At 58.7% G+C, this 12,199-nt stretch overlaps 2 protein-coding genes across 3 annotated transcripts in view; one reads left to right on the top strand and one right to left on the bottom strand.

The window, feature by feature from the left end:
- Window positions 1-3,238, top strand: part of PGS1 (phosphatidylglycerophosphate synthase 1) — a 44,527-nt gene extending 41,289 nt beyond the window's left edge. The window contains exons 10-11 of one of the 2 annotated variants that reach the window (XR_004035431.2): window positions 2,627-2,766; window positions 2,963-3,238. The gene's annotated coding sequence lies outside the window, so the exon portion shown is untranslated. Of the gene's footprint in view, window positions 1-2,626 lie in introns of both variants that reach the window. The other variant, XM_030837863.2, reaches the window with a different exon arrangement.
- The window catches only part of DNAH17 (dynein axonemal heavy chain 17), a 116,651-nt gene that overhangs the window by 3,313 nt on the left and 101,139 nt on the right, over window positions 1-12,199 (bottom strand). The window contains exons 72-77 of the mRNA XM_060291146.1: window positions 11,341-11,489; window positions 10,435-10,562; window positions 8,377-8,604; window positions 5,204-5,395; window positions 1,350-1,529; window positions 800-985 (exon numbers count right to left, since the gene is read on the bottom strand). Coding sequence (XP_060147129.1) covers window positions 800-985; window positions 1,350-1,529; window positions 5,204-5,395; window positions 8,377-8,604; window positions 10,435-10,562; window positions 11,341-11,489 — 1,063 coding nt within the window. The remainder of the gene's footprint in view (window positions 1-799; window positions 986-1,349; window positions 1,530-5,203; window positions 5,396-8,376; window positions 8,605-10,434; window positions 10,563-11,340; window positions 11,490-12,199) is intronic.

A 12,199-nucleotide genomic window follows, 5' to 3' on the forward strand; every position in this document is an offset into this window, starting at 1 on the left:
TCCCCCATCAGATCACCTTGCCCTTGGTGTGGGCTGTCTGCAGGGACCGTGCGGGGCACACCCTCTCAAGGGGTGGCCCGCATGGTGGTCACAAGCACCACGGCCACCAGAGCATCTACTGATCTCTGGTTTCAGTCATTACACAAAGAAAATGTCAAGGGGCCTCAGAGCACTGAGAGTCTTCCAATCAAGAATCTGGTCTACTTACCTGGGAAGCCCAGTACTTAGCTAATTTTTAGCAGAGCTTGTCGGGAATATTTTAAGAAGTGCCAAGGTGCCGACGCCTCTTAGACGCAGAGGTAACCCTGGCAGCTGGGGGTTTATTACATGCTCTTACGTTGTCTGCGCCGTGCTGTTGCGGTGAGTGTTCATAGGATCTGTCCCCCGTGCTTACCTAAGCACATCTGGAGGGACTGGTTTAAGCGTCTAGACTGCCCTGCCTGAGCCACATGCACTGCCCTCCCAGGACTTCAGCTGCTGCCCTTGTGTTCGCGGGGCAGGGTTGAAGGGCAGGCCCTCTCGGGAGCCCAGCCAGGGAAGTGAGGAGCCGCAGGGAGGGAGGCTGCTCGGGCGAGTACGCGGAGACGCCCCGCCTCTCTCTAGCTCAGCACTTGGTGCTCCGTCTGGGCTGCAGCAGCCCGCTTGCAGGCTCCCCTACCCCTGAGTTCCTGATCCCGGGGTCTGGAGTGGGGTCCGATGAAGTTGCTAACAAGTTCCCAGGGGCTGCTGCCGGTCGTTGTGCCCCCATGTCCCAGGCCCTGCCCTTCCTCTGTTGCTGGATGGGTAGTCAGGCTCCTACCTTCTCCTCGCGAGATACCCCGGCGCCACCGGCTCCCGACCCGGTTTCTTTGGGCTGCATTTCCAGGACAGTGCGGAACAGCATCTCCGAGGTGGCCGTCAGGAAGCCAGTCTCTGCATTGGGGTGCAGGCCATACAGGCAGGGGCTTTCGGGGGGCAGGTTCTTGTCGATGTATTCGTGGTAACCCTGCAAAAGGGGGGGGGGCGGGTAAGCAGGGAGAGCTGTGTGAGCTGGAACCCGTGTCCTCCGTTTATTAAGCATCGCTTCCCAGAACGTTCTGTCCACGTCTTGCCCTCTGTACCAAACCTCATTTCCCTGACCCCCTTTTGGGGCTGCTCCCCAGGCACACAGAGGAAGTTTCCACTCTCCTCCATGGAGGCTGCCTTTGAAGCCCTCTTGCTTGGGTTGCCTGTCCGCTTGCTTATTGGTGGTCCATCTGCGACAGAGGCTCTCGCCAGGGAGCCTGCGGGACGGCACTGACCTCTGTTGCTTTGCGTCACAGAGGGAGCTCATGTTTAACGTGTTACCCGTCCCTGGAAGGAGCCCTCACCTTGTAGTCCAGGTTCGGGGGGATCTGAAAGCCCGGGGCCAGCAGGATCTCTCCCTCCAGCATCTCCGCCTGGATGTACTCCTCCAGGTACGTCCTGCAGAGCCGGCGGTCCCAGTCGTCGGTGATGTGGCCGCCGTACATGATTTCCCCAAAGAGGTAGCGGAGATCGTCCCAGGGCACCTTCGGAAGGGCGGCGGCCGTCAGGGGACCCTGTGCCCCACCCCTTCCTGGGTCTGCCAGCCCCTCCTGTCACCCCTGCCTCCACCAGGTCTGCAGGGTCACCTGCTACCCTCGGTCACCAGGCCCAAGCCTGGCCCTTCCTACCCCCTGACTCGGCCACCAGCTCCTCCTTGACCCTCTTCCTGCCGGGCTCCTCGCACGAGGGGCTTGCCGGCTTCCCCTGCCTCCACCCCACCCCCAGCCAGGACGGCCCGGCCCTGTGCCCGCCCCTCTTCTCTGCGCTCTCCCTTGACGTGACCTCCCCGACCCCAGCACCGGCACTGCCCACCCCACAGGCCCTCCCCCCAGCTCCCACACGCTCCCTCTGCCCGTGCCCCCTTTGTTCCCCACGCTTGGAAATGGAAGTGTGGAGCCACCTGTGACCTTTCCCTTCACCGCCGTCTCCAGCAAGAGCGGTAACTCTTTGTGGATGGGCTCTTGGGCACCGTAGATCTTTCTGGCCATGAGTCACGTCCAGTTCGTTGTGCCTTCAGGATCTATCGAGTGGGTCTACTTTCTGATCCCCCAAAGGGCCCTGGTTCCGATTATACTCCAGTAGCCTTGCCCACGCGTGCCCCTGAGGTCTCGGTGGCACAGCCAGCTCCAGCAAGTAGCCTCCCCGCCAGAACCTTGGCTCACGGGCCCGAGGGAACCGGACCAAACCGGGCAGTGCACACAAGTGCGCCCCCTGGCGGCCGGGTCTCTCCGTGCATCCCACCCTTGGCCACTCTCACTGCTCTCTGTTCTGCCTCTGCTTCCACGCTGTGCCCTCAGCCTGGGATGCCGCTCCTTTGGCCACCACATGGCCATGACCGTGCTCCTCCTCCAGAGCGGCTCGAGTGCGGCCCCTCCACAGAGCCAGGAACCCATTCTCCCGCCCCGGTCCCAGCACGTAGCTGCACCTCCTGCACGGCGCTGTCCAGCAGCGGGAGCTGCACGGGGCAGCCACGCACGTAACTTCAGATTTGCCAGCAGCCACTTAAGTAGAAAGATTGTTCCAACAGGCACTCAGCATAAAAACTATGAATAAGGTATTTTACGTTCTTTTTTTGTTTTAGACCAAGCTTCTGAAATCCAGAGTGTCTTTCGCTCCCCTCCGCTGGGACTTGCTGCATGTCACGTGTGGTGGCAGCTGACGCGCTGGGCAGCATAGCACACACACAAGTTTCTCCGAGGATTGTGGCTGTTTAAGGGCAAGGTGGGCATTTATGTAACTCCCACAGTGCCCTGCCTGGATGGCCGCTGTTTACCAAATGTGGGCAAGTTGAAGTTAATTGGATAAGAACTTGCTGATTTATCAAGTGTCCGATGTGCTCTCATGAACTTTGACTTAAAACATTAATATCGGGGCTTCCCAGGGGGGCGCAGTGGCTAAGAATCGCCTGCCAATGCAGGGGACACGGCTTCCAGCCCTGGTCCGGGAAGATCCCACATGCCGCGGAGCAGCTAAGCCCGCGAGCCACAACTACTGAGCCCACGTGCTGCAACTACTGAAGTCCGCACGCCTAGAGCCTGTGCTCTGCAACAAGAGGAGCCACTGCAATGAGAAGCCCGTGCACCGCAACAAAGAGTAGTCCCCGCTCACCGCATCTAGAGAAAGCCCGAGCGCAGCAACGAAGACACAACGCGGCCAAAAATAATAAATAAATAAAAAAACAAAACAAAACAAACCATTAATATCCTCTCGATCGTCATCTTGTGTCTTGCATTTTTTCTCTCTGTTTAGTTATCTTGGGTATGTGCCGAGCTGCCTTTTCTGCATTTTGCGTATTTGCTTCGGGGACAGCTTCTGTTTCTCCTGCAAAGTAGGGCTGGGTACACCCCAGTTTGCCTCTCCGGCCCCATGACCTGCCTCCTGGGATGCGGGCCAGTGGGACTAACCCCTGGGGGGTGGGTGCCGTCTGTGTGCCCACACTTGCTGGATGGAGTTCCCAGAGCGCTTGTAAGAGACACGTTGCCAGGCCTCGCCCTCAGAGTCTGAGTCGACTTCCTCAGAGTCGGGAGGATGGACTGGCTCATTGCGGGCCGAGGGCGACATCCTCACAGGAGGTTATTCAACGTTGCCTCCCCGCCGCGAGCTGGGACAAAGGGAAGGTCAGGCTGTGGAGGCCTGGGGCCCCGGCCTGATCACACACTGCTGAGCGGGACACGGGGTGTCACTCACACCTCAGCCCGCTGGTCACTGGAGCACACGGTGTGCGTTCTCGAGCAGTTTCTTACCCAGCTAGGGTTCTGTGGGTGTGTAACGAGGGAAGCGTCTGCGTAAATGTCGTTAGAAACTTCTAGCAAGACTGCTCCTCCCACTGGAATCTCCCCGGAGAGAACTGCTCTGACGAAGCTGCTGTGATGAGGAAAATCTTTCTTCACATCTTCTTGCGTTTATTTACTTGTGCGCGTGTTGTAAGATGTGCCACTGGCATTCAGCTCAGACCCTGTCATAGGCGAAGTGACCCCCGGCACCTGCCCACGGAGACCACTGTCCCCCTCCCCTGAGGAGGGCCGACTTTCTGTGTTTGGCCAGGAACTAAGCCAACAACATTCCAGGCTCAGGCTGGGGTGGTGGCCGTCCTGGGGGGTCGTCTTCCTCTGGGGTCTGGGGGCAGCTGGCCCAGGTCTCTCCTCCCAGTGCATCTGAGCTCTGTTACGATGGGTGGGACACCCTCCGCCCCTGGTCGCTCAGTCCCCAAAGCTTGGAGGGTGTGTGTGAGCCTCAGGCCTCTAGCCAGGCCCCTGGGGCGCCCACCGAGCCCCAAAGCGGCGAGTGCCTTGACCCTGGGGCGCTGGGACAGGGAGCGGGTGACACAGGGGTGTGTCCGGTCACCCTGGGCAGGTTCTCGGGAGCCTCCTGGGTAAGCGGAACGTCGAGCTCTGTCGGTGTAGGAAGGTGCCGGCCGCAGGAGCACGGAGGAGCCCTGGGCTTATGGGGTTCCCTTCTGCCTCCCCCGGGGGTCACGGAGATGGGTCCTGTGCCAGCGCCACGCTCCACGTAAGATCCCAAGAGGAGCCATGTCAGGTGGGGAGAACGGCCGGCTCTAAGTTCCCGCGGGGGTGGCCACATCTGGAGGGGGGCTTGCAGCGGGCTTCACCCCACCTGGGGCGCGAGTCTCCCCTCTGGGCCCGCAGACAGGCCCTCCCGGCCACGGGGCCGCCTCGCAGCAGCCCTCGCAACAGCCTGCACGGCACCGGACACACTGGTTTTAATTTTCAACACAAATGAAAGGGAGCGTTCCGTGTCTCCAGGGAGATTTTTTTTTGGCCTTCCCTCTGAACCTGCGTTCTGTCGGCAAGGCCTGCAGCCCAGGCAGCCCTTTGGTATCTTCTCTCGGCTCACGCTGTCTGGGGGGCTGGCCTTTCTTGGGGAGTCGCTGTTCGGGTGCAGGACTGGCAGGTCCCCAAAGATATTGACTCCCGTGGAGTTAGAAAAATTGCCAGACGGCTGAGAACTGCTGGAGGTGGTGGCCAGGGCCTGGGTGGTAACCATTATATCAGATGGCTGGGGTCACAGAGGAGTCGCACGTTTTCAGATTTTCTTTGGCCTATGAAACCTATTCAGTGTCTCTTAAACGTGAGACAGAATAATTGAAAGGAAGGCAGGGCGGGAGGACCACCCAGCTGGGCTCCAGGTGGGCCCTTACCTTGGGGTTGGCCTCCAGGTAGTTGTAGAGCACGTTGATGGAGATGGTGAGGTCCCCGTTGTTGAAGGGGTACGACCTGTTCCAGCCCTGGGCCCCAAACTTGCGCCTCTCGGCCACCACGGCGTGGAAGTAGCACAGGGCGAAGAGGATGCACTTGAACTCCATCTCCTTGGTGCACATCTCCAGTGTGTCCTGCGGGAGGGCAGGCACGCGGGTCAGGCAGGGTCCACACAGACGGCCGGGGCAGGACCAGGGCCGTCTTTGCCAGCTGCTTCGCTGGGGGTGCAGGTGGGGATGAGGGGTGGGGCCTAAGGCCATCGACTGCTCTGAGCCGGTTTCCCGAGTCTCTCCCGACCTGTAGGGTCGGGTAGAGGACGCTTTCTTGTCCTTGCTTCCTCCAGAAATGCAGCTGTATCACTCTAAGTATTGGTTACAAGTCAAATTATTGATACATCTTCCTAATAAAATATTCCCCAATATAATTCCCCCGCAATTGTCAACGTTCCTCATCATCTACACGCAAGCAGTACCCCAAACTCGCCAAAAACGATCTGTAAAGGAGGAGGGGATGCTGAGGAAAGCCTTTCTGAAAGCAGGTGGCCCCAGGGAAAGGCCAACCCAGCCCAAATTCTGAAGCCCAGTTCTCTCTGGGTTTGTGCGACTTTAACGGATTAGTCTTTGCTAAGTGGGTGCCTCTGAACACAGAGGCTTCTGGAAGTTAAGCTGGGCTCCTCTTCACCCGCTCAGCCCTATGAGTGCCTCCCAGTGGCCGGGGGCCACAGGCACAGCAGCCAGAAAGCTGGACCAGGGGACAGACGCCTATCAAATGGTCATCGTCGGGAAAAGATACACGAGGCGTAACAAGGGAGGGGCCCTGTCCTGATTCCACGGAAGCCCTGACACGGATGCCCGGCTGGGGTCCCCTCCAGCAAGCATGGGAAGGGAGGGGCACAGATGGGGGCTCCATCACCCCAACGTTCCCCCCAGATCCTTCCTCAATGCCTGTCCTAGAGACGGCGCCATCACCTGTCAGCTGTGGGCCCAGGAGACAGGCCTGGCTGGACCCTTCCAGACATCGGCCGTGAAAGGGTGCAGACTGAGACCGCCAACCAGAGGGAGGAACCCGCCAGGCCCGAGGATGAGGGAAGGCCTGGCGGGTTCCGTCTGCCTCCGGAGACTTCCCTCTGGTTGGACCGCTCATCACTGGCCTCCCGGGCCTCTGGGCTCTGTGATGTGCCCGGGGATGGTCTGGGCGCATCCCAGCCACTACTGCCTCTTCCTGTGAAACTCTGTGAAGGCAGTGGGCCCCCGAACTTGGGATGGTCCCCTCAGGAAGCAACAGCTTTCCGCATGGCTTCCCTTCCGATCTTTGCAGATGCCTTAGGTGATGCACAAAGTTAGGGAGCCCTCGAGCACCTCAGCAAGCCCCGGCCACGTGCCCGCTCGCCTGTCCTCAGCCGGGCAGCCCCACCTCGCTTCTGCCCGACAGCGACCGCGCTTCCCGCTGACTCCAAGCAGCCAGAGCATCTCCCCAAAGCCCAGCAGCCCGTCCACGTCCTCCCGGCCCCCATGTCCCCCGCCAGAGGCCCCAGCGGGCTCCATGCGCCGTGGGGAGCTGCTCCCGGGGCTCAGAGGCTCTTGCATTTTCTGTTGTCAGCTGTCTCTACCTCGACACCCACCCCCTGGCCAAGCCTGGCTCGGGAGCCACTCTGCGGCCTGGAGCAGGCCCCAGACTCCTGCAAGTGGGGGACCAGCTTCCTGCCGACCTCGCCACCCTCCGCCACTCCATCACTGACTGATATTCTAGCAAAATATGATAGAAATGAAAAACGGATCACGTGCTCGGATTGACGGTGATGTTGAAATGCTACAGAATTCACCGCATGCCTCCTCTCCACCTCCGTACTGACTCAGCACAGACAGAAGCAAACAGCTCTGGGACCCCGCACTGGCCCGCAGCCCCCAGTGTGAGCTGCATCGCCCTGGGGTTTCCGTGCATGTCCCCACATGTTCATCACACCCTGTTCTCACTCCTGTGAACGCGTCCACGCCCCTCACCAGACTAGGCCAGTCACCCGCGTAACGGGTCTTGTTCACTGTTCCCTGAGCCTACCACGTCCTGGGCACACGGACGTACTGTTTGGAGGAAGGACCCGGTCTGCACATCTGTTTTCATGCTTTCCATTCTCTGTGACTTTACACTCTGACCTTGGTGGGTCCTTTAAGCCCATAGGGAGAGGTTGGTGGATGACTCAGATATTGTCACATAAATTAAAGAAATCAGATACAGACGTTACGCAACATGGGCACAATGTGCTCCATACATAATCTTCGTTGGGTATTATCAGAGAATATCGGCTCTCTTCTTCAAAACGGTTTTAGGCTCACTTGGGAGACCAAACGCGTGCACCCAGAAGGTTCTCGTATAGGACAGGTGAAGGTCAGGCACCAGAAGAACGGACGCAGATGCTGGGGATTTGCGGAGTGGAGCAGGGGTGCCAGGGAAGGCTACACACGTGGCAGGTTGGGGACTGGGAGGTTTGGATGGGGGAGGAGTCACGTGAACAAAGGTCCAGGCGGACACAGCGTGGACAGGCAAGCCGAGGCCCCCCTACCCACCCTGCAGGGCCAGGGCACCCGGCGTCCCTCCACAAGGCAGTGGGGCCTGCTTGTCGAGGGAGGAAGACTGGGCCCGGGACCAGAGCACGGAGACCTGTGCGGCGGGCACTACCGCCCTCCCGTCTGTCACCACCGCCCTCCAGCCGGGCGCTGCGGCCCCATCCCCTTCGCACCCGGCCTTCCCACAGCATCGCGTCTCACGGGGAGTGAGAGCAGGGGTCTGGGCAGCACTGTGGCCCCAGCAAGGCTGAATGACCCTCGGGGAACCACCTCGGGAGCCTGGCCCCTTCCTAAGGTGCTCGGACAAGCAGAGGACCCGGCCCACACTTACCGGGCCTGACGTGCAGGTCGTGAAACTCACGGATGACGCGCATCTCTGCTCTTTGAAGCTGTGCGCCAGCACTTTAGGTCATTTGCATTCTGCACAGTCCTTCGGGGATCTGTTCATTTTGTGGCTCAGGGAGTGTGTGCGCGTTGGGGATGGTGTGGGTGGGAGAGAACCGGCAGGCGCTGACGCTGAGCCAGGCACGGGACACGGGGGGAGGCCACGCTACCTGGGTGAAGAGGTCCAGGGCCTTGTGCAGGTTGGCGTACATGCCCGTGGGCGGCTCGTTGGTGATTTTGATGGCGTTCTCCAGGATGCCCTGGGGGATGATGTGGGACTCGGGGCTGGGGGCCGGCTCGGCGCTGATGAACACGCGGTAGTCATCGTGGCTGCCGACGCTGTACCGCTCCAGCTTCTTGTCCAGGGTGCTCAGCCACTGGGCCACCAGGTGGATGTTCTGCAGCCAAGACCAGGGCTTAGTGCCCGCACACTCCTCTCCACCCCGGGCCCATAGGGCAGGCCCCTCCCCAACGGCACCCGCACTCCCCACCCCGCTGTCCGCCCTTCCCGGGGCGCTGGCCACACTGGATAATTTCACTGAGCAACTGAGTCCCCAGAGTTGAAGCTTGTTCTCAGTTCGTTCAGGACCTCCAGCCTTGCGGCGAGTCCTTCCTGCCCTCCACCAGCATAAGGGCTGAGAATTATATGGTCCCCACCCCTCCTCTGAGAGGCTTGAGTAAAAAGAAATGACTTGGAGGGACTTCCCTGGTGGCGCAGTGGTTAAGAATCCGCCTGCCAATGCAGGGGACACGGGTTCAAGCCCTGGTCCGGGAAGATCCCACATGCTGTGGAGCAACTAAGCCCGTGCGCCTCAACTACTGAGCCTGCGCTCTAGAGCCCGCGAGCCACAACTACTGAGCCTGCGCTCTAGAGCCCGTGAGCCACAACTACTGAGCCTGCGCTCTAGAGCCCGCGCGCCACAACTGCTGAAGCCCGCGCACCCTAGAGCCCCTGCTCCACAACAAGAGAAGCCACTGCAATGAGAAGCCCGCACACCACAACGAAGAGTAGCCCCCGCTCGCCACAACTAGAGAAAGCCCGCACGCAGCAACGAAGACCCAATGCAGCCCAAAATAATAAATTTATAAAGAAAAAAAAAAGAAATGACTTGGAGAAAAGAGAACCCTCACGCACTGTTGGTGGGACTGTAAATTGAAACAGCCACTATGGAAAACAGTTTGGAGGCTCCTCACGAAATGAAAAATAGAACTACCCTGTCATCCAGTAATTCCAATCCTGGGTATTTATCCAAAGAAAATGAAAACACTGATTCCAAAAGATACGTGCACCCCTACGTTCACAGCAGCATTATTCACAATTGCCAAGATGTGGAAGCAACTTAAGTGCCCATCAACAGGTGAGTGGGTAAAGAAGATGCGGTGTATATACACGATGGAATACTAGCCATAAAAAAGAATGAAATTTTGCCACCTGCGGCAACATGGCCCGACCTAGAGAATATGATGCTGAGTGAAATAAGTCAGACAGAGAAAGACAAATACTGTATGATTTCACTTATACGTGGAATCTAAAAAGCAAAACACATGAACAAACACAGCAAAACAGAAAGAGAGTCACAGATACAGAGCACAAACAGGTGGTTGCCAGAGGGGTGGGGGGAGGAGAGAAGTAGGTGAGGGCGATGAAGAGGCACAAACTCCCAGGTACAAAGTAGGAGAGTCACAGGTATGAATGCACAGTGTGGGGAGCATGAGGTGACAGGTGACAGATGGTAACTGGACTCGTCATGGCGATCATTTTGTAAAAGAAAATGAACAGAAAGAAATGCCTCGAACCTGAGGTCCCCGCATGGGACCAGGCTAGGCCCTGTGGACTGAGGTCAGCCACGCCGGAAGCTGAGGCGGGCCTGCAGTGGGACCAGCCGGGGCCTGGCGGTGGTCGGGGGGCGGGGTGCTTGGAGGGGCTGCAGGACCGAGGAGGGGCAGTCGAGCCAACAAGGGGGAGGGGGGGAGGCGGGGATGTCTTTCTCACTGCTGAAGAATCCACACTTTCAGTGGTGATGCCTCACACCACCTGCCAACCCAGGCAGAGCTGTGCTTGGTGTGGGCGCCTCCTGCCCCCTCCTTCAGGGGCTGTAGGATGCCCAGCCACGCTTGTGCATGTGAATCCCATAACCTGCTTTCTTTCAGGCCTTCAGGCCAAGCCCCACGGGCGCTGAGGCTGGGATCCCTCACCCAAGAGGCACAGGTGCCGCCCACCCCCATACCTGCAGAATGACCCAGTGTCCCTTCTCCACAGCCACGTCCAGGGCATTCTCCGCCACCACCTCTTGTCCCTGCCCCAGGGACACGTTATGGAGTTTCCCGTTGTCTATGGTAAATCCCAATTTTTTCCCTAAAGGAAAGGAAAACAGGAAAAGCATGGGGATGGCTGAATGACAGAAATGGAGCTTCTGTGATCCACAGCTGGGAATTCCACACCCTACCCCTTTTAAAATTGTGGTAAAATACACATAACATCAAATGTACCCCTTTAAAAGCCATCTTAAAGTGTACGATTTAGGGACATTTAATAATTCAGTGTCGTGCGACTGTTTATCTGGTTCCAGGACATTTTTATCGCCCCAGAAGGAAACCCTGTACCCATTAAACAGTCATTCTGCATCCTGTTCCCGCCCCAGCCCCTGGCAACCACTAATCTGCCTTCTGCCTCTACAGATTCCCCAGTTCTGGACGTTTCAGATGCAAGGAATCGTATACCGTGGAGCCTTCGGCACAGTGTTTTCTCGTTCCGTCTACGGCGTAGCCTGTGTCAGTGCTTCGTTCCCTTTCATGATTTACCACTTTGCCATCAGCCGTTCATCAGCTGATGGACGTGTGGGTTGGATCTACCTTTTGGCCGTCGTGAGGGGACCTGTTTGTTTGGACACCTGTTCCCAGCTCCGTTGGGAACGTCCCCAGGAGTGGAATTGCCGGGACATGTGGTGACTCGATGTGTGACCTAGGGAGGGACCACCTGCTCACACTGCCACCAGCAATGCAAAGGGCCCCGTCTCTCGTCCCCTCCCGACACCTGTCACCTCCGTGTGTCTGATACCTGCCCTGCTGGTGGGTGTGAAGGGCCGTCTCACTGTGGTTTGGAGGCGCTTCTCCCCGGACCCGGCCGCACTTACCCAGGGCCTCCACGTCCTTCAGGGGGTCAGCGCCCGGGGAGAGGATGAAGAAGATGGGGCTTGAGGGGCTGCTCTCCTTGTAGGACTTGGAGAACTCGACGCTCCGGCCCTCGGTGAACTTGCTACCCATCTTCTCCTCCACAAAGTTCCTGAGGGGGACACGCCTGGTCAGACCCGAGGCGAGGGACCGCTTTTCTGGGGGACTTTCTCAGGCAGAGAAGGGCCTCTAGCTGGAGAGTCGGTCTCTACAGGGCCCTCCTGCAGGCAGGGGGGGTGTGGAGGGGAGCGTGCGCGGTATTTGGCGGTGTTCGCGCTGGGCACCCTTTGCGCCCGTCCACCTGTGCACAGACAGGTGAGAGGCTCTCAGCCAGCTGATGCCACCCCCACTTTCAAAGGCGTGCAAGGTCAGCCGGGAGGGAACCCGGGCCGCAAGCGTTCCAGGTGACCACACCTCAGCGCTCCCAAGGAAGGGATCAGTTTCTAGTGGCTTTCTGTTTCCCCCCCACACTTCCTATCTGCTCTCCAGACCAGGGCAGCAGCAACACAGAACAGAACCTAGATCGGCCTCTGCGTCCTGAGAATCTCCCCCGACGGGGGCTCTGAGGAGGAAGGACGCGTGCATTAGAGTTGCTTTGGTGAGCTCCATGGACCGCAAAACACGGATCATCAGGAAAGTCACAGAAAAAACCCAAACGTCTCTTTACATAAGCACCCCTCTGTTCCAAGCCCCAAACTCTATCTTGACCCTGATAAGGCTGGGGTCAGTCGAGGCCCCTCTTAGGGTGACCTTGGGATCTCAGCTCTCTGCCCCTCTCCCTTGACCACAGGTGGCTGAGCTCACTGTATCTGAATGAAACAC

Source organism: Globicephala melas, chromosome 20, assembly GCF_963455315.2.
Source record: "Globicephala melas chromosome 20, mGloMel1.2, whole genome shotgun sequence".
Lineage (NCBI taxonomy): Eukaryota > Metazoa > Chordata > Mammalia > Artiodactyla > Delphinidae > Globicephala > Globicephala melas.